General features: G+C 35.3%; 1 protein-coding gene across 1 annotated transcript in view; it reads right to left on the bottom strand.

Annotated features, from left to right (window-relative positions):
• Positions 1 to 20,383, bottom strand: part of LOC129231203 (rho-related BTB domain-containing protein 2-like) — a 93,145-nt gene that overhangs the window by 22,035 nt on the left and 50,727 nt on the right. The window contains exons 4-6 of the mRNA XM_054865451.1: positions 5,381 to 5,578; positions 3,806 to 4,013; positions 835 to 1,065 (exon numbers count right to left, since the gene is read on the bottom strand). Of these exons, the coding sequence (XP_054721426.1) occupies positions 835 to 1,065; positions 3,806 to 4,013; positions 5,381 to 5,578 (637 nt within the window). The remainder of the gene's footprint in view (positions 1 to 834; positions 1,066 to 3,805; positions 4,014 to 5,380; positions 5,579 to 20,383) is intronic.

Below are 20,383 nucleotides of genomic sequence, written 5' to 3'. Positions count from 1 at the left end.
AGTTGCCAAGAACTGCTTAGAATGGTGATTAGGCATCATTTGCCGATTCGAAACGGAGATATTTGAGATGGAAATATACGCCACTGCATTTAACTTACATATTTGTTTCCTTGCTGCATTTTCACTTCTGACAATGAAACGATCTGTTTAAAATGGTGATTAGGCATCATTTGCCGATTCCTATTCAGAGTCACAACTGACTACAACTGTATTAATGTCGAGGACTGCATACTAAGTGCCTTGCCTCCATTATTTTATATACCGATAGATGGCAGCACCATCACCGGATCGAACAGTTAATGAGAATTTAGAACTAGTCCAGGAGCTAATAGCTACCTGGTGCTAGCACCCCCAGAGGTATCGTTTCACTTGGAGGACATTGAGACCACGAGCATATTTAACGTCGCCCAGTCCCCTTTAATGACGACGATGGGTCTTCGACCATCGAGGTTCGAACTCAGGACCCTCCGGCCCCGAATCCGACACTCTACCGATCGGGCTACCACGGCCCATTTGCCGATTCGAAACGGAGATATTTGAGATGGAAATCTACGCCACTTCATTTAACTTACATATTTGTTTCCTTGCTGAATTTTCACTTCTGACGATGAAATGAACTGTTTAGAATGGTGATTGGGCATCATTTGCCGATTCGAAACGGAGATATTTCAGATGGAAATCTACGCCACTGCATTAAACTTACATATTTGTTTCTTTGCTACATTTCCACTTCTGACAATGAAATGAACTGTTTAGAATGGTGATTAGACATCATTTGCCGATTCGAAAGGGAAATATTTGAGAAGGAGACCTACGCTACTGCATTTTACTTACATATTTGTTTCCTTGCTGCACTTTCACTTCTGATAATGAAATAAATATTTGATGAAAATATGATGAGGCAGCAGCCAATATGAATTTATGGGAATGAAATACTCTTGATCCAACAATTATTTTGACGTCTGGTTCGTATTCTTTGTCCAGCAAAGAAACAACATCAATTTCATACGTCGATTCAAGGGCACTGATTTTTGGTTCTTCGGGTTCCGGAGGACAGTATGGCATCTAGAGACAAATAAACAAATAAATAAATAAATAAATAAAATAAATAAATAAATAAATAAATAAAATAAATAAATAAATAAATAAATAAAAGAATAAATAAAAATAAAATAAAATAAATAAATAAATAAATGATGAATTTAGTAACAAAAATGTTATAGTGTTGGTTGCCATTCAATGCGGTCGGTGAAAGAATCTAAAACATAAAATTCGCAAGAAATGAGGAGGGCAGTAAACACGATAAGGAAGACTTCCACAATGTGCTCATTGTCAGGAAGTTTGGGACGGATTTTCTCTTGAAATTTATTTCCTATTGTAAACAAAAAACGATGCTTCAGAAAACAAATAGCTTATCTCACCCGAGGGGAATTCCATCAGTTATTTAAGGGTCATAATCGAGATATTAGTTCAAGCAAAAATTCTAAAACGGCCACACTTTTCCCAATTCTGGACGTCTGTATAGCGGCATCATGGCTCAATGTTCTTGTAGTCGAACTACTTGTATCCTGCCACGTCGAGGTCCCTGCCACGTCGAGGTGTTGCATTTCTCCAAACAGAAAAAAAGTCCAACCAGATGTTTTGCAGGAATCCCATGATTCTTGTCAACTCAGTGTAATGTGGAATTATATACAAAAATTTCAAGTAGGATGCAGTAACCGTGATTAGATAGTAAGTCCTTTAGGCTGAGGATAGTGAAACATGAGTAATTCTAAACTTAAATACGAAGTTGTTATAAAATAACTTGAGATGTTCAGAGCCCTCTAGCGAGTAAAGTCAGATCAGCTAAGTGTATGCTATTTAATGCCTATTAATGGTATTTATTCAGTTTGAACCATAGAGATGTCTTGAGGTTTGCTTAATCCACGGAAGTCTTCACAACTAATCAATCTTATCCGGATTTATAGCACTTTCTGGAATTAAAACAATGAACCTCTTAGCATATAACTTGGCAAGCAACTGAATAGATCCTGTGATACACTGATGTTTTATCGAAGGGTTTCCTGGTTAACATTTTTGAAAAGTTTCCGAAGTATTTGAGGAAGGTGTGTTTCCAGCGCTCAAAAGTTGTCAGATGGCAGAAGGCATTCACTATCTACTTTTACTTCCTGACGTTTTATTTCATTGTAACAGCGATTTCAAAAATTATTTTATGGCAATTATTCTATAAACAATGTCATTAGTTCTTTCAAAGGGTTTACATAGGACTTAATTTTGTAAGGATATCTGAAGGCACGAAAGAGAGAAGTTCGGAAGAGTTGGACCTCACGTGTGGCGCTTTCTGACAATGTCTGACATTGCAGACTGATGATGAAGGGTTTAACGGCGACGGTGCAATTTTAGAAGATAGAAAAAAGAAAAAAAAAAGTGCGTCACGGGACGTTCGGCAGAAGTGATAACTTTCATATTATTAAATTATTTTCATTATTTAATCCTATGAAAGTAACAATTGGCTTGAGGTAGCTATAATAAGCAACGAAATTTTTGCATAGTATGTTATCTAAAAATCCTGTAAAAGACTACATCTAATACAGTTCCGTGACTTGTAGTGGATTCTTCTGGCTTATTAATCATTTGTAATTGTAATTTGGATTGTAGAAACGATACTAAATTCTTAGCTCGATCAGAAGCAAAATTAACATTAAAATCTCCGGCTAAAGGAATTTTATAATAATCTTCATTAACTAAAGCAGAACCTTCTTGAGTATAATTTAAAAGCTGTTTATGAAGAAATTGACTAATACTTGAAATACTTTTGTTTGGTGATATATATATGTTGGCAATAATAATTTGTTGCTTTGCTTCATTGAAACATTCCACTATACACATTTCACCATTATTGTCGGCGCAAAAACAATAGATTAAATGACGCGTTGCTTCTAAATATTACGTTTATCAGAAAAAACATTCAAACTTACGAAACATTTTAGATTTTACTCTGTGTTGAACAAATTAAATGTTTATTCATTATTTTTGTTTTCTCGGCCGTCCCCAACCTCCGCGTTGCGGAGCCTGCGAGGATGAAGTTCGTTTAAAATATGTACACCTTATCACAGTTCAAAACCCTAAATGAAGCGAGATATTTTTAGTATAACTAATCGCAAAAATGTTTTTGGTTTCAAAATAAATTTAAAGATTAAATGCTGTTTTGAATACATATTGTTTACAATGTTATTGGTATTATATTGTATCATAAAACTCACCTTTCGTTAGGAGATTGCGTTACGTTGCGACGATATCATCCATCTTCTGTTCGTTTCATTACTTTTTCTACTATCATTTAACGCTTAAAGCTGACCCAAAGAGTAAAGAAACAAAATTTCCCCGACCATGCGCGCTTCTGTCGTACGCGCGAACGAAAGGAATGACAGACGAAAGTTGCGCCGTTACGCGCGTTATGTCACAAATCGGTTTACCCTCCCATAAGAAGTTATCACTTCAAAAAGGAAAGGGATGCTTTGATTCTAACCAAAGGTTGTTTATTTTAAAGGGGCGGGAATGCTTGAGTCAGAATAAAAAAGTGGGTGGAGGCCGTCCTCCATTACCCCCTCGACTACACCTAAGGAAAATGGGATAATGCCGTCCAACTTTTAAAATGGGTTTATAGGTACCTCTTTTATTGATATTTCATATGAAATATATAAAGCTTGAATAATTTTACAAAAAAAAAAAAACCTTAGCTTTGATACTGAAATTGCTTAATTTTTTTTTAGAAGATAGTAGTCATCAGATTCTAAAAATTTACCTGAAGCATAGGCTCTTGAACATTTTTTAAGCTCTTAACCCAGAACCTTTGTTGCCTTCGTCCAATGAGGGCCAGTCTCATCGTATTCTCAAACACTTCAGGCACTCCATATCTAGTGAATACACTTGTTTCATAATATGTAGCGCCAATTTCTTTCGCTAACAGTCGTCCTTGTTCGCGAGTTACCATGTCCCTCTCCTGAATCGTTCTAAAAAAAGTTAAGCACAACATTAACACCGAAAATACGAACCTTGAAAGCGAAAATTGAAAATAGAATTTAATTTTACGCATGAAAAGAAACAACATAAACAACTGCAGTCAAAGGTAGTGGTTAAGAATTAAGATTATGAATATTAAATTATAAAGACTTTTGAGCGTAGTACGCAAGCGCAAAACTTGATTGACGTCCTTTTTGCTGCTGTTAACTCTCGGATTGAAATAGGCTTAGGGAAGGACTAAGATTTACTTATTTCGATAAAACACAAAGGAAAATAAATGTAATAAAGAAACGAAAAATGTTTGAAAGAACCGGAAAACGAAAATGTATTTTTTTAACGGCATATTTGTAATTATTATGTCATCCTGACCATAAAAAGATTTTAAATCTGATAATTATGTTGTCGATGTCAACTTTTAACCAGACCTGTGCATCACGTGTTTTGCCTTCACTGGTTCTTCCGGAATGGCAGTATTATAATCAAAACATAATGATATAAGAATATTTTAACTGAGACTGAAAGCAATACTTTTTCCTTAAATAAAGAGCTCAAAAATCAACTGTGACTCTTAATAATTCGATGATCCGTTTTTATATTTGCGACTTTACATCATGATTTAAAGGACATTTAGTTTCGATTTTTTTTAAATAAATATCATTATTTCGCACTAAATGACATATTTGACTTCCTAAATAGTGTTTTTAAATAAATCAGGTTTAACTGTCATGTTTTCCTATTATTTCTTTTAAGCATATTTTTCATCCAAACAATAATAATAATAATATTCATAATCATTAATAATAAATTTAAAAAAGGTTCAACCATGGATGGGGGAGCTAAAAAGTTCATAATGTTGCTCAATAACGATAAAAATATACTCGTAGCACAAAAGGTTATGGCTTTATAAAAAGTAAAATTAATATATGATTTGGTAAGCTGTCCTTCCTGTTAGGAAGATGATGGATTGTTTCACTTTAAATGTGTCTCAAACAATTATGCTGATCATTTTTTTTCACATACAGTGGCTCCCAAAAGTGTTCGTATCGTACTTTGAAATTTCATAGTAAAACCAAAATAACGCGAAACTGAATTCCAATACGAAGTGCAATATTTATTTTACATCGGTCCTATGTCATTCTAAATAAAACCCAGTAGTTTTTTTTTTTTTTTTCAAAACATTGACTGATTTTGGTTTTGGAATGGATCAGAAAACGAAGAGACAGAGAAATAGCACATCACAAAAGTCATCGTACACTGTTTTTAGTGAGCGGCTTTTCTTTAATTTCCCCTAGTAGTACCAATGTAAAAAAAAAAAAAAAACAGATGAAGGGTTAAGTAGAAGTTTGAATTTCCTTACCGAGCGAAGGGATTCCTTTCCCGACACAACTCCAAAAAACCTTCATCCCTGTAGATATGACGTAGGTCATTTTTACAGCCAACGAGCACAATCGGTGTATCTGGGCAGTATTCTCGTATTTCAGGATACCACTTTGTTTTACAGTTTTTTAGAGACTGGTGACTAGAAACTGAGTAGCACAGAAGAACAACGTCAGCCCTAAAAGAGAATAGATAACAAATGGTAAATCTATACTAATATTATTAAGAGAGAGAGCTCTCTCTCTTAATAATATTAGTATAGTGTTCGATATGTTCGAGGTTATCTCTGGAATCATTGCAACTAATTGAAAAATTCTTTCACTACACGAAAGGTGCATTCTTACTGAGTGACATTGGCTATAAATTACGCATATATGTATTTATACTAATTTTTTAAAACAATAGTTTGTCCACACCACCAGCTTATGTTTCGAACCGTTTTATTTTTATCCACGCAAAAACCATCACCGATTGTCCCACCGTTGCGATGGCACAATAATCAAAGGTTCTCTTTGAATTGAACGTTGAGGGTGGAAACGTGTGAAAGGAAAAAACCTTTGGAGTCACTGAATCTTTAGGCTTCAAAATTTATTTAAACGATAAAAACTGAGATTCGTTTCGGGCAAAATAGTTTTGAATTCAAGTAGTGCAGACAGACAATATTGATCCGCGTTTCTAAAAGTTGTAATTTTGCATGCATTTCGGGCTATCCTGTAAGGTTTCTTATCTGTACTATTATTATAAAGAGAGAGTGCAATTTTGTATGTTAATGTGTTTGAAGTTATCTCCGAAACCATTGCAAAAGTTCCATTGCCAGTGAAAAACTCTTTTACACTCTGAAAGGTGCATTGTTAGTGAGTACATAGGCTATAAATTATGCATATATGTACCTATACTAATTTTTAAACAAATAGTTTGTCTTCGCTACCGGTTTTTGTTTCGTATTGTTTTGTTGTTATATACGTAAAAACAAAGTACCAATTGTCTCGCATTTGCTAAGACAGAATAATTATAAGCTCTCATCGAACTGAATGCTGAGAAATGAAAAAAAGTGAGCGAAACAAAATTCACGATATAAGCATAAGAGCAGCCAAAAGCTTTGCATGTATTTGAGGCTGCAGAAGATAGGGTATATAGCTTTCTATTAGCCTTGGACATTAATAGCCTTAGTATTTAAGCATTTAAAATGATATAATTAAGTAATATAGCTCGCAAATACCCTATCAAAAAGAAATTGTCCAAAAGAAAAAAAAATATGATGTGAAAAACGCAAAATTTACAAAGAAAACGAGTGCAAGAGGTTAAAAGGCATTCCGGGATTGAGAAAGACACACTCTTAGTCGCGCAATGTTCTTCCTACTAGCTAATTGTAATTTTATCACATAAGAATTAATTTGTAACATTTTCGTGGTCGTACACTTTTAGTCTTCGGACACTTAAAAATCCTGCCAACCTATCAAGCAGCATATATTGGACTCGGTCTTATAGACGACGACAAACCTTGGAAACTAACCTTAGTACATATATGTACTCTTCAACTCAGAGAATTGTTTACAACTATTTTAACTTTTATGTCTAATTTTAGATCCTATTGCTTTATGGCAAACATTAAAAAAAAAAAATCTCTGTGAGTGACGATACATTGCGAGGAGAGCGTCAGCAGAAATACTATGATTGTAAGTCAATGTCAAGCGATATAAAATAAAAGGCTGGTTAAATTTGTGTTTGCCACCGCCGCGTCGCAGAGAATCAACGAAAACAATTCCATTAAAACATGATTGGCACATGAAATTTAGGAACACAAACTAATGGTAATCGGTATACGTGGTGACCTGGAAAAAATCAAAAATTTCAGTACTATCAAAAAATCCATCAACATGCTTTTGCAAAATTTTTTTTACCGAACTGCCGAGATTTTATGTAGAAGCATAAAACTGACCATTCCACAGTTCAACTACTTTGTATATCTAATCCAGAAAGACTTCGTAGGTCAAAACGGGCAATTGGGAGAACTTCTTCAATAGGGTGTCTCATAATGTAGAACGAATGTTTGAAGAGCCACCGTTCAGCTGTAGAAGGCGTAGATCGAACCCTAAAAGGCCAAAAAGTTTCAAGCAAAATTACGACAAGTGTAAAATAAATTTCGTATTTGACGGTGACTTTCATCAAACACTTTGTGTGGTACTCTAGAGGAACGCGAGCAGATATTCTTCAAGCCTTATTAAAGTCGTCTCTTTTTAGAAGCCAGTTGAAGAGATGGTGGTAAGCATTCCTAGAGTTGATTATTGCAAGAAAGTAACGGGAAAATACCTGAAAAAAGATTCTTATCAAAAAGATGAGTTGGGAAATGCTCTCTAAATGATTTGATTCGCAATGTTTGTTTTGAAACCAAGACTCTTTCTCAAAAAAAAAAAAAAAAAACTTTACATGGATGTGCGAGAGAGCTATAGTTTTTGCCAACAACGCTGTGCATCATTCATATGAATTCCTTAATTCCCTTCCCTTCTCAGGACTTCTCTTCATGCTTTTGAAAATTAAGTCGATATCCCTATAATTTTTTTGCGCAACTTTAATTTGTGTAATCTATGCAATGGATTTGAACCCAATTAAATTCACTACGGAGTACTATTATTTCGAATATTGTTCTTACAGCACCAGCAGCATATCAGTTGGCTCATATTCCTAGCATCCCCATGGTCCCTGCACATTTGCTTTTCCCCAATTTAAGTGATTACCATCGAACGAAAATTTCTTATGCTCTCCATCATCAAAACTGAATCTTAAACGAACAACTATACATTACTTAGTACAACGTTGCATATGGGAAGATTGTATTGTTCTATGGGAATTATAAATTAGTTTCTATTAATAAGCAAACGTGGTAAATCAATTTGTTTCATACCTCATAAAGACAAAACAAAAAATGTTGCTTACTATTAAATTCTAAATTAAAATTACCTGCATATCATTTATTTAAGATAGCTTTTTAACCGGAACAAAGTCGGGACGGGCTGCTAGTAAATAAATAAATCGATACATACGAGTATACAGGGAGGTCCGTTTTAACCTGCAAGACCTTTATTTTCGCAATCGTTAGTCCTAGATGCATACTTCCAACTGCAAAAACTTTCGTATCCCTATTATTGGCATTTTTAATGTGATTCAATAGTTTATTCTCTAAATATCACCAACAGTGTTGAAACCAGATTTAAAAAAAAAATCGCCATATTTGTCGTCCAGTTGGTGACAAAACTTGGCGACCAAAATACTGGCGATATATCGCCAAGTGCCTGCCAAGTTATAACACCACTTGAGTTTACATCGAAATTAACAATGATTTCTCTTCAAAAAGGGGCAAAAGATCCCTTTAGAAACACCTGAATGCAACCAAAGGGGGAGGTGCACAACTAAACCCCACTAGGAGTCTACGTACCGAATTTCAACTTTCTAGGACATACTGTTCTTGAGTTATCCGATATACATACGCACATACGCACAACGCACATACATACGTAAATACAGACGTGACGAGAAAACTCGTTGTAATAAACTCGTGAATCGTCAAAATGGATATTTCGCGTGTCTATAAGCTTTTAGGCACCTATCCACCTGTGGTCAAGTCGGAAAAAAAAAACTCAACATTCATTCGGGGGTGAGTAAAATGGAAATTAAGGTCGATTTTTGAGTGGAAAATTTTCGCGAATACAATACTTCCTTTTTTGTAAAAGAAATTTAAAAAAAGGTAGCGAAAACGTTAAGGAGTATATTACGATGTTTAACATCTACTTACATAAAGCTAGCCAATAAACTTAATTCAAGCATTAGTGCAGAAATGACCTTCTGGGTGGAGTTTTGATCACAACCAACCATAAATACATATAAACAACCGTATTAGGACTTTAGCAGTATGCTTTTAAAACTAAGATTTCTTCGCGGAGTTTGGACCAAAAAACTCCTCCCTGGCTGAGCCACTGAGTTCCACTCTTTTCTTTAAAACCCTCGCCCGAAAAATCCCCAATCAAATCTTGGTCAAAACAGTTTTGATCCGGGGCACCAGGAAAAGAAAAGCCCCAAAATAAATTCAAAAAGCCTCAGAAGCAGGGCCGTAGCCAGGCAAGATGTACAGAGTATACCAAAAAATATATTGTACAGGACAGGACCGGAAAAAAAGACGCATCTAGCCCCAAGAATTCATTTAAGTTTTGACATCCAATTCAAATTATGTTTCTCAATCACGAATTGCAATAGGATTTTGCAACCCTTGTCGTTAGATTTCTTTTCTTTACAAATGGTTCCTATTGCAATCATAATTGCGAAAAACATAATTCTGAATGCAAGACGTGGAAATCAAAATGAATTGATTGGACTGGATACTGTTTTTGTTTAAAGTAGATTGTGTAAAGTCGAGAGAGTTGGATATAAATAAAGTTAATACGGGGGGTGGGGTGGGGGGGGGGGACATGTACGCTACCACCCACGAGAAGGGACATGTTCGTGCAGGCTTGTGGACCGGAGGAGTTTGAATTATTTCAGCTTAGAAAAGTTAAATCAAAGTAAAACTAACTACGCTCAGCTTAGCGATTTCTCTAAAAACATGAGGAAAAAAAATATAAACCGATAATGTTAACAGATAAACAATGTACAATTTTCTTCTTTTTTTCGGGGGGGGGGGGGGGCAAGATGCCGAAATACTTCAATTTTAAATAAATAAATAAATTTTTGTCTATAAATCGCTTGTCAAATACGTGTACTTAAAATAAGATCATCAAGACTGCCGATAGATAAAGCGGCCCCATGCTATTTTTGTCGCTAGGGCCGCCCTCCTATTACGCTTGCGAAAATGATCAAAACTTTACTTGAATTTTAAAAAAGAGAATTATTTATATATATATATTTTTTTACCATTTAAAATTATCATTTTGAAATGAAAATAGGCGTCCAGTGCAGAACGCATCTTTTCTCATGAAATTACCTAAGTTACTGTTGAGATATTTATCGAGAAAAAAAAAAAATCAAATGAAGAAAAATAAAGAAAAAAGTTATTAAAACCAAAATAAGTATTGAATGACCATGTTCCATAAATTTTAACCTCCATCGAACAGAGAACCAGTGATAAAATGCTCTTATTAAAAAGCGGAAGGGTGTAAAAATGTAGAAGTGAACGATATATAAAATGATATCTTAAATATCACTGAAACACTTTCTATAAGAAGTTTTACTTCAGTTTTCTCAAAATGAATATTTTTATTTCTCAACGAAAGTGAAGCATTTTAACATAGAAAACTAAAACTCAATCCCCCCCCCCCCCCAATTCAGTACACCTAAATTCATTAGTAGACCAGGCCGAAAAGGGGAAATTTTTCATTAAAAACTTTTGATAGTAAAAAAAAAGGTGTGTCAATCCATCCTAAATGAGGAAAATAAGGCCTTGCAACAGGGCGCCAGAACACAGAAAACGTCGGAAGTATCCACCAGTGCAAAGTCAGTCCCCGATAGACTGCACTCAAATCGCTCAATCGGCGGATTAGTTTTACTGCGACGGGGAGAAAAGAATCGCAAGGAAGAAAACTGGTGAATAGGAAATGTCCTTGAATATTTTTTAGGAACTTCCAAGATTCTGCATTAAAATTTACCTAACTGAGGGTCGCCGAAAAATACGTTTCAAACATTTTATTAACGAAAGAAATTCATTCAGTGAATAGTTACAAACCCATGGCATTTTTACATTGCAATAAAAAATGAATAAAAATGATAGCTTCATGGAATCACCAACACATTTAAATTTCCATCCTTCTTTTTATGTAAAAATATTTTTTTCCCTGGGGAGGGGGGGGGGAACGGTCTACCTACGTTCCAAGAGCTAACAAACTTAAACTGAAAATATTCTTATGCACTCATTTAAGAACTGTTGCTTCTAATCCACGCCCACGCACGTGAGTGCAAGCAAACATTCCTTTGAGCTCTTAAGGCATACATATAGGTTTGAACTTTTTCGATTACTCAATAGACGTAAAAAGAGAAGTAGTGTTAGGTCCACATCAGTTTCTTTTTCAGAGATTAAAAATAAGAATAAATAAACAAACAAACAAAAGCTCTCACACATCCTGATTTAAAATAATGAAGATGATTTTCTAAAAATATTTCCTTAGGGGAGGCAAAATTTTTTGCAGGGCAGGCAACTCCTCCCCTGGCTTACTCTTGGCCACAACCCTGCTCTGAAGGCCCTAAAATTCTCTCAACAGCGCGATTAGTGCAATATCTCCCCCCCCCCCCGCACGCCCTGTGGCACTATTCATGAGTAGAAAAACAACAAAAAACATTCACATAGCATATATATGTAAATACTGTACTGTTCCAAAACCAGGGAGTCAGTTTCTTGAATGGAGGCCTGTGGTCATTTCGCCATAGAAAAATATGTGGATTTTTTTCTGAGACGAACAAAGATAGCGTTTTTAAAATTATTCTTTTTAGTTAATCTGCGAAAATTCAAAGTTTTTTTTTTTTCCTTCTTCAACATGCACACCATTTGCCACCCAGTGCCACTCTTCAATTTTTCCGAGCCGGAGCGAATCTTCAAACTGTAATTTTTAACTATCGTCCTTTTCGTTTTTAAATCGAATTTCAACAAAACAAACATAGAAATAGGGTAAATTTGCCATCACCCAGAAGTTACCGCCCGCGGGCAGAGGGCGAATGCTTGCTGCCCTAGACCCGAAACTGGGAGGTCATTCCAAGCTCGTCAGCTTTCGAGATCGAAATTTTCGTTCACGTGATCGTTTGTGATGTAGAAATGTCGCAAAGTAGCATTTTAATCTACTCGAATCTAGCTTGCGGTTAGGTTCGAGTTGATTAGAATACTACTTTGCGACATTTCTACGTCACAAACGATCGCGTGAGCGAAAATCTCGATCTCGCAAGCTGACGAGCTTGGAATGACCGCCCTGTATGCACACTTTGCTACATTGGCGGATGAAGTGAAAGTCCCAGCGCCCTTAATCGCACATCCCTCAAACGCAGAAAATATTCTATATCCATTAAGCGAGTTCTACATTACAGTCGACTCCCGCTACAACACGATCCGACTTACACAAAATGGCTATAACGCGGTTTTTTCACCAGTAAAGAATTTTAGACCTAATGCGAATTCCTCGCTCTCAACACGAAACTTTTCGGAAGGGAACAGTGGTGCGTAAGTATCGACTTTGTTATTGGTTACTAAACACTTTTTTTTTCATGAATGGACCGACCTTCATCCCTTTAGCATCACTGAGAGTGGAAGTTTTCACACCGTACTAGTCTGAATTTCGCTTACACAAATAATTCTACTCCACATTTTCCATTTGTTTTTTTCATTCTAATTGCGAAAGTTGATGAAATATAATGACATCTAAGAGCGCTGTTTCATCTAAAGTTTGTGAATATAGAAAGAAAAAGAGAAAGTTTCTGACAAGTAAAGAAAAGCTAAAGCTTCTCGAAAATCTGAAACTCAACTAAAAAGTGCGTCAAAGGTAGCACGACATCTAGGTATAAGGGAATCTTCCATACGTACAATTAACAGTCAAGAAAAGGAAATCCGTCAAAGTTCACCGAGTTGTACCAAAGCAAAATGCAAAAATTATGAAAATGGAAGTTGCTCTCGTATTGCGAATGAAAAAAACCAGGAAGTATTTCAAGATTTAAAATCACGCAGCATAAATCATCATTATCCTCACTTTTTTAAGTTACAAATATCATTACTGGATCTACTGTATAGTACAACTATAATGTATTTGTTTTTCTTAGTATATACCGTACCTGTTTATTTTATGTCTTTCTTTCCCATTAATCATTGAATTTGTGCATCGTAGCAGTATTTTATGTTGAAAAAAAGTTTTTTTTTTAAATTTAAAATACAAATAAAAATTCAGTTTTTCTTTTGGAAGTAACAGTTCTGTATAGTTAAGAAATGGTTTTTAACAGTTTGAGGTGGTGTTTACAAGTATCTAAAACAATTGGATATGTTTATAAAAGTTTTTACACATGCCCTTTTCCACAACGCGAAATTTCAACTTACGCGAGTTATCTTGGAACGCATCCCTTGCGTAAGTCGGGACTCGATTGTACATTTCTCATCCTCTTATGTAGGAAGCCGATTTTAACATAAGCAAGACATAAATCAACAGCTGCATTCCTATCCTTCACGACTATCCAAAACTGTTATTCGCATCTGTGTAGTATTAAAACTAGTAAATACAGTGGAGCAGGCCCGCGCCAAGCCTGATCGGCGCCGTCGTGCAAATGTCTTTTGAGCGCCTTTATGCAGTGACGTGTAAATGTTGTCTGATGTCCATATAATTATTGAATAAATTTGTGTGTGTATAAAATTATTGTGTAGTTGTGTTTAACATCAATAGGAAGTGTCGTCGGGTTACACTAATGTTACATTCAGCATTCATAAACAACAGGAGCTATTTCTCACGAAAAGTTTTTAAATGCAGAGTTATTGAAATAAAAAAATATCATAAATAAAATGATCAGTAAAGATTTCATAAAACTTTTTTCCCTTTGAGTAGAAAACGACTCGTCCAAAAATTTCCACGTAATTCCCATTCCGAGTACCTCCCAGTAACCCATCCCATTGGCGAGAAATCGACACTTTCAATTCATTTGAAGTTAAAAACTTCACGGCAGCCAGCAACAACTTTCCCCAAAGCTTTGCCACTTATTGCGCAACGTCTGCCAAGTCATTACTTCATCATTACGACTACCTAAGCCCCTCCTCCACGGATAAGTAACCTTACGATATGCTAAGCGGAAGGCGCAAACTTCAGCAGGATCGGATATCTACGACTAACACCACTACTGCCATCTGTTGAGAAACTATTCCAAATTTAAATTTCAAATATTTGAGAAAATTCAACTATTCGATTATTTCCTTCAACATCAACATTACAATGTCATACAGCATCCAATTTTAATTATAAAAACATTTAAATACGAGTATTAAATCGTCAAACATCTAAGGAACAATCTACATTGAAGCTCAGCTTGTGCACCAATATTTGACTGCGTGAATTTTTACACTTTATTATGAAGTTTAGGTTTCTTTTGTCTGAAACCAAGTTCTTAAGACAAAATGCCTAAGGGCTCTCGCTCGTCACTTCTTCCTTGTTAGAAATTAAGCCCTGTATTCATTCAGTAGAGCAACCCGAAAACACCTTCTGGTTGAGGATTTTGGTCATAATATTCCTTATATGCATATATAACTACCGTAATAGGACTGGCAACATGTGTTAAATTCAAGGATTAGGGAGTGGTTTTTGATCCCCAGACCCTTCCCCTAGCTGTGCCACTGCATGTATTATTTATTTCAAAACACATCAATAGATTAAGAACTCCAATAAGCAGTAAGTACAATTATCTTCGTCTTCGTATAAATATTAGGTTCCGTGCGAGCGCGAGCCCTTTTCTAGTTTTAACTGAGGCTGTAATAAAAGACCAACCCTCTTTTATACAGAGATATATCTGAAAACTGCGGTCTAAGCACCAAAACTTATCAGTGCCATCTGAATTTATGAACTAAAACCATTTTTTAAGAACTTATTTATAACTACTAGTATGCTTCTTCCTCAAAGCTAAAATTTAACGAAATGCTAAAACTAAATTCTATGCGTACTTTGTTGTCCAAAATATTATGTTACATTAAAATTTAAATTTTTGTTATTTTAAAAGCAGTGTAACCCAATTCAGTACTTCATGTTCTTTGACTTGCCTACCAGTATTTAAGAGAAGTCAAAGTACGTTACTATATAAATGTGTTCGTTCCTAGCTACTTGCTGAGGGTGAGTCCTGACCGAGTGATAGGCGTTGTTTCGTCCGCAAGCCTCATCGGGCTACGGCAATAGCAAACAAGTTACGGCTGAGAACAGTAACTTATCAGGTAGACTCTGAATGCTGCAGTGAATGATAACCTCCAAGGAAAAAAAAAATGAATAAACATATTCTTCTAAACCCTAACACCAGGTCGGATTCGCTCTCTTTTGTTTTTTTACTTCCTTTCACAAAAAAGGAAGTATTGTATCCGCAAAAAAATTTTCACTCAAAAATCGACCTTAATTTCCATCTTACTCACCCCCGAATGAATATTGAGTTTTTTTTTTTGCGACTCGACCAGACGTGGATAAGTGCCTAAGAACGTATAGAAACACGAAATATCCGTAATGACGATTCCCGAGTTAATTACAACGAATTTTTTCCTGACGTCTGTATGTACGTATGTGCGTATGTATGTCGCATAACTCAAGAACGGTAAGTCCTAGAAAGTTGAAATTTGGTATGTAGACTCCTAATAGGGTCTAGTTGTGGACCTCCCCTTTTGGTTGCATTCGGGAGTTTCTAAAGGGGTCTTTTGCTCCTTTTTGGGGGGAAATCATTGGTAATTTCGATGTAAACTCAATTGGTGTTATAATTTCGTGGACACTTGGCGATATATCGCCATTTCGGTTGCCAAGTTTTGTCGCCAACTTGGCGACAAATTTGGCGGATTTTTTTTATTTTCTTTAATCTGTTTCAATTTGCTACTGTTGGTGATATTTATAGAGTAAACTTTTGAATCACATTAAAATTGCCAGTAATGGGGAAATGACATTAAATTGGAGTAAAAGGAAGTCATGTGATGCACACATCAGCTCGTTGAGACTTGCATTACGGGGACAAATGATGACACACTTTGCAGCGAAGAGGGAGCTTTGTGAAATTGGGACACTTTATAGACAGCATTAAAACTTAGCAGAGTCCTTTTGTTTGAATTTTCATTCTGCAAAGAAATACTCTGGTTGCCAAATCTTAAACATTCTCTAAGAATTTTCTAAGGGATCAAGTTTTAATGTCATTTTCTTTTTTTTAAATTTTTTAAGTATAATTCAGTGATAGTTTTGGTTAAGGGTTATTATCCACATATATCTGTTTAGGACTTTCATGACACTACTTTTGTCAGAAAATTTGTTCATGAGTAGTAGCTATCAAGAAAACAGAGAAAACCAAATTAACAGAATTTTTGATTCATTTAGTTTTTCAGTTTGTGTGTGAGTTTCTGAAATCCGAAATTGCAAGAATTTCGAATTTTTGAACAATTACAGCACAAAACATTTATTTTATAGTGAGCTCAAACAGTTTTTATTATCTACTTATTTTTGTATTGTTGAATGCAACCTGGTCTTACAATAAAAATTTGAAAATTTCACAAAAATGTTAAAATGGCAAATTTTAAACTCTCACAACCACACACTTTGACGCTATATTTCAAAGAAATAAAAGTTCTTCGGAGATTATCTACATTCGTGTCAATTCTTATAACGGAATGGCAATGTGGATTCCTATTATTATTTTTTATTTACTTTTTCTTTGAGCCATATCGATATTGCTTATTGATTTCACTATGCTGTGATCTACAGTTGCCCATTTTGTTTTCTTAGTAATTAGTAGTAATAGGTAGTGTTTCACGTGATCTAATGCTTTATGTGGCGAGGTGGATCTTACGTCAGGCGATGCGTTGTGGCGTTAGTTTTATTCACTGATAAGAGGCGTTCGTGGTCAATAGCGTAAGAAGGGGTTGGCAGGAGTATCTCTCGCCTGAGGCGCAGCAGCTAGGAGGCGACATTTCGACTGATTAAAAAAAAAGCTAGGGGGTGGAATTTCGACTGATTTAAAAAAAAAAGAGTTCAACATGCGTTAGAAAATAAAAATAAGTCTGGCAAGAAAAAGAGCTTGAGGAGAATATATAACAATCCTTGATTCTCAAAAAAAAGAAAAGAAAGAAAACAGCGTGGGGGGTGGGGGGGAGGAGTTTTACTCATGGCGTGAAATTATATTCTGATTCATTAAGTTAGCTAAAGATTTACACACACAATTTGCACACCAGAGAGCGGTGTTGGAGAGCGTTGTATGCTGGATGATTCCATTTCTTTTAGGGGAGGGGGCGACATTTTATCAGGTTTTTTTGAAGTGTATAAATTTTCTTAAGCGAAGTATTTATCCTCATTATAATAAATAATAAAAGTCTTATTTGAACAAAATATTGGGAGGCTTTAATTAGCAATTTGCTGGTTTTGTAAACGTCGTTTTTTTTTAGTCAATTTCAGATTAGCTTTTTCTTTGCTTTCTAGTTATAACATAATTTTTTAAATGCTTTGATTTTTATTTTTTTAAAAATAAGGTTTCTTTCTTTCTTTTGGTAAGTGTGTAAATTATGTTCATAGTACATTTTCCTGACGGTTCGAAACAAATTCTATTAAAAGTTGAAGCTGTTTAAAAAAATAAATAAATAAATGCATTGTTATAAACGGAACTGAAAAAAAATGTTTAGTCTCATTTGGATCAAGAACGTACATTATTTACATTAATTATCGAATTGCAAACATTATTGGTTTTTTTGAATTTATGTGAAATGGGGGGGGGGGGGGAATTAAAACTTTTGGGAAGGGGAGAATTCTGAATGTGTCGAATGAAATCCCAATTTTTACCGAATGATAAAATTGGAGTATGCACACATATACATACATAACATCTACTGCAAAGGAAAACTTTACAACATTAAAAACAATTTAAAAACAGAAAATAAGAATATTAAGGTTACAATATTGTCTCCTAATTTGTCGAACTAATCAGTAAAATGTTCTGGCAAAAAAAAAAAAAAAAAAATGGGAGGTCACAGTGACCTCCGGTAGTTTCCCAGCGGGACGAATGTGGGGGGGGGGGGGTGCCATTTCCTAAGTTTGCGCCAGGGGCGCCTGTCCCTCTAGGTACTCTACGGTTCGTGGTAGACAGTGAGTGAGTGAGTCACGAAGCGCTTTGCATTATGTGTGTGTGTTTGTGTGGTCTCACCGCTCTAAACTTTAGGGAACCGAACATCAAGGGGGGAAAAACACTAAAATCACCAATTGTTACCCGCCGCAGGCGGCACTGAGCCATAGCAGCTGTCAAACGGGATTGGCGAGCGAAACAAGCAAGGGGCGGAGCCCATTAGTTTAATATTGAAAACCGTATCAATTAAATATGCCTTGAACGAAATGACCTACATCAACTTGGTATGAATTGAATGCAGTAATATTTATGTACAGTCATAGAAAAAAAAACGAAACACTCGAACGTATTCAAAGACTATTGACACTAGAGACACGTGTAAGGTGTCATTGTTTCAGGAATAAAATGTTCTACATAATTGTGGTAAAAAATTGTTGTTAAGGGGTCGTCTTCATATTAAAACGAGCATCAACTTCAAATTTTTCAATGAGAACCCCCTTTTTTTATCACATATTTGTGATCAGAATACTTTTTAAACTTTGTATGCAAAGTTTTGTTTAATTCGATCCAGCCGTTACTTCAGAATCGAGTTTTGAAAAATTCCTCTCGTAATGTTAAAACGTATTTTGATATTTTTACTCATAACACAAAAACTAGATTAGGCACGGCAAAGATTGTTTTTTTATATCAAAATATGAATCGACCCAATAATAAAAACATAATTTACAACACCTAAAATGTAATTTTAGTTTTTTATGAATTATTTTAATATGTTTTGAAAAAAATATGATCTGAAACCATATTAAATTTTAACAGAAAAACAATTTAGAGGAGCTTTTATGTTGGAAGCCAAAATTTGAGCTCAAAATATTCAGTAGTTTTTGCGCTATGCTTAAAAATTCATTTTTTCCTACTTTAGGGGACCGTATACTTTTTTAAAACAGAACTTATGAAAGTTAGTTTCTTCTTAAAAAAAAAAGAAAAAAATTGTTCGATAAAATAAGCAAACAAATTATAACGTGATTTTTCTACATTAGAGTTATGTCTATGAAATTTTTAAATGCATAAATTTATTCGCTCTGTCTCTGCAGAAGAACAACACAATATTGCAACCGTCAGTTTTTTGTGGATATCGTTCAGACGTCAATGTGTAAATAAAGCGAAACACTACTTCATTGTCTAATAAAAGAATATTTTATAGAACTTTTTAAATTAAAAGCTACACTTAAAATACTTCTGTTTTTTTCCCCCTTTCTGCGTTTAGCCATAGCCTTTTGTAAAACAATAACTCAATATATATATATTTATATATATTAATTTGAATTTTTGGCATCTTGAATTAAAATAATGTTTTTCGCAATCACGAGCGTGTGTATGCATGCGCGTGTGTGTTTGTGTAAGCGCATGTGTGTGTGTTTGTGTAGGCGCATGTGTGTGGGTGCGTGTGTGTATGTATGCATGTGTGTGCGTGTTGTGTATGCAGTGCTGTGTGTGTGCGTGTTGTATATGCAGTGCTGTGTGTGTACGCGCGTGTGCGTGTAGGCGTTCCTATGTGTGTGTAGGCGCGTGTGTGTAGGCGTTCGTATGTGTGTGTTTATGTAGGCATGTGTGTTTGTGTCTGTGCAGGCATGAGTGAGTGTATGTGCGTGTATGTGTATGTGTGTGTATGCGTGTGCGTGTGTGTGTAGGATCTTGACGCAACCTGGAGACGGTTTTCGCCAGAGGAGCAGCATCGTGAGGCGACCGACCGACGATGGTGCTGCGGAGGGTGCTGGTGGGGAAATAAAATGATAGCACATCAAAACAGTCAAATAAAAGCAATAAGCAATCGTGATTGCTCAAAAAGATTAAAATGCACAACTTTTTCACAGAAACATACAACAAAACCTCATTGTCTTGCTAGTCATGTTGCAATAGGCAGTGTAGAATTAATGGCTCTTTCCGGTGATAGTCTACTAAAAGGAAAAATTATTGTATTGTCTAAATCGGGAAAAAGTACTCGAAAAATAGCCGACAGTGTGAAGTTTCGCTTTTAACAGTATCCAGATGGGTCAAAAAGTAATATTTGCTCTTAGATAAGTTTACTGGTTTTAGGAATTTATTTTTTTTTTTTCGTATAGTGTTTTCAATGTGTTAAGATGTAGGAGAGGAAATCTCAGTCGCATTAGCGGGCCGCGTGCTTTGAGCTGTATTCTGCACAAAA

This window comes from Uloborus diversus, chromosome 10, assembly GCF_026930045.1.
Source record: "Uloborus diversus isolate 005 chromosome 10, Udiv.v.3.1, whole genome shotgun sequence".
Lineage (NCBI taxonomy): Eukaryota > Metazoa > Arthropoda > Arachnida > Araneae > Uloboridae > Uloborus > Uloborus diversus.
This window is presented reverse-complemented; position numbering and strand designations above follow the sequence as displayed.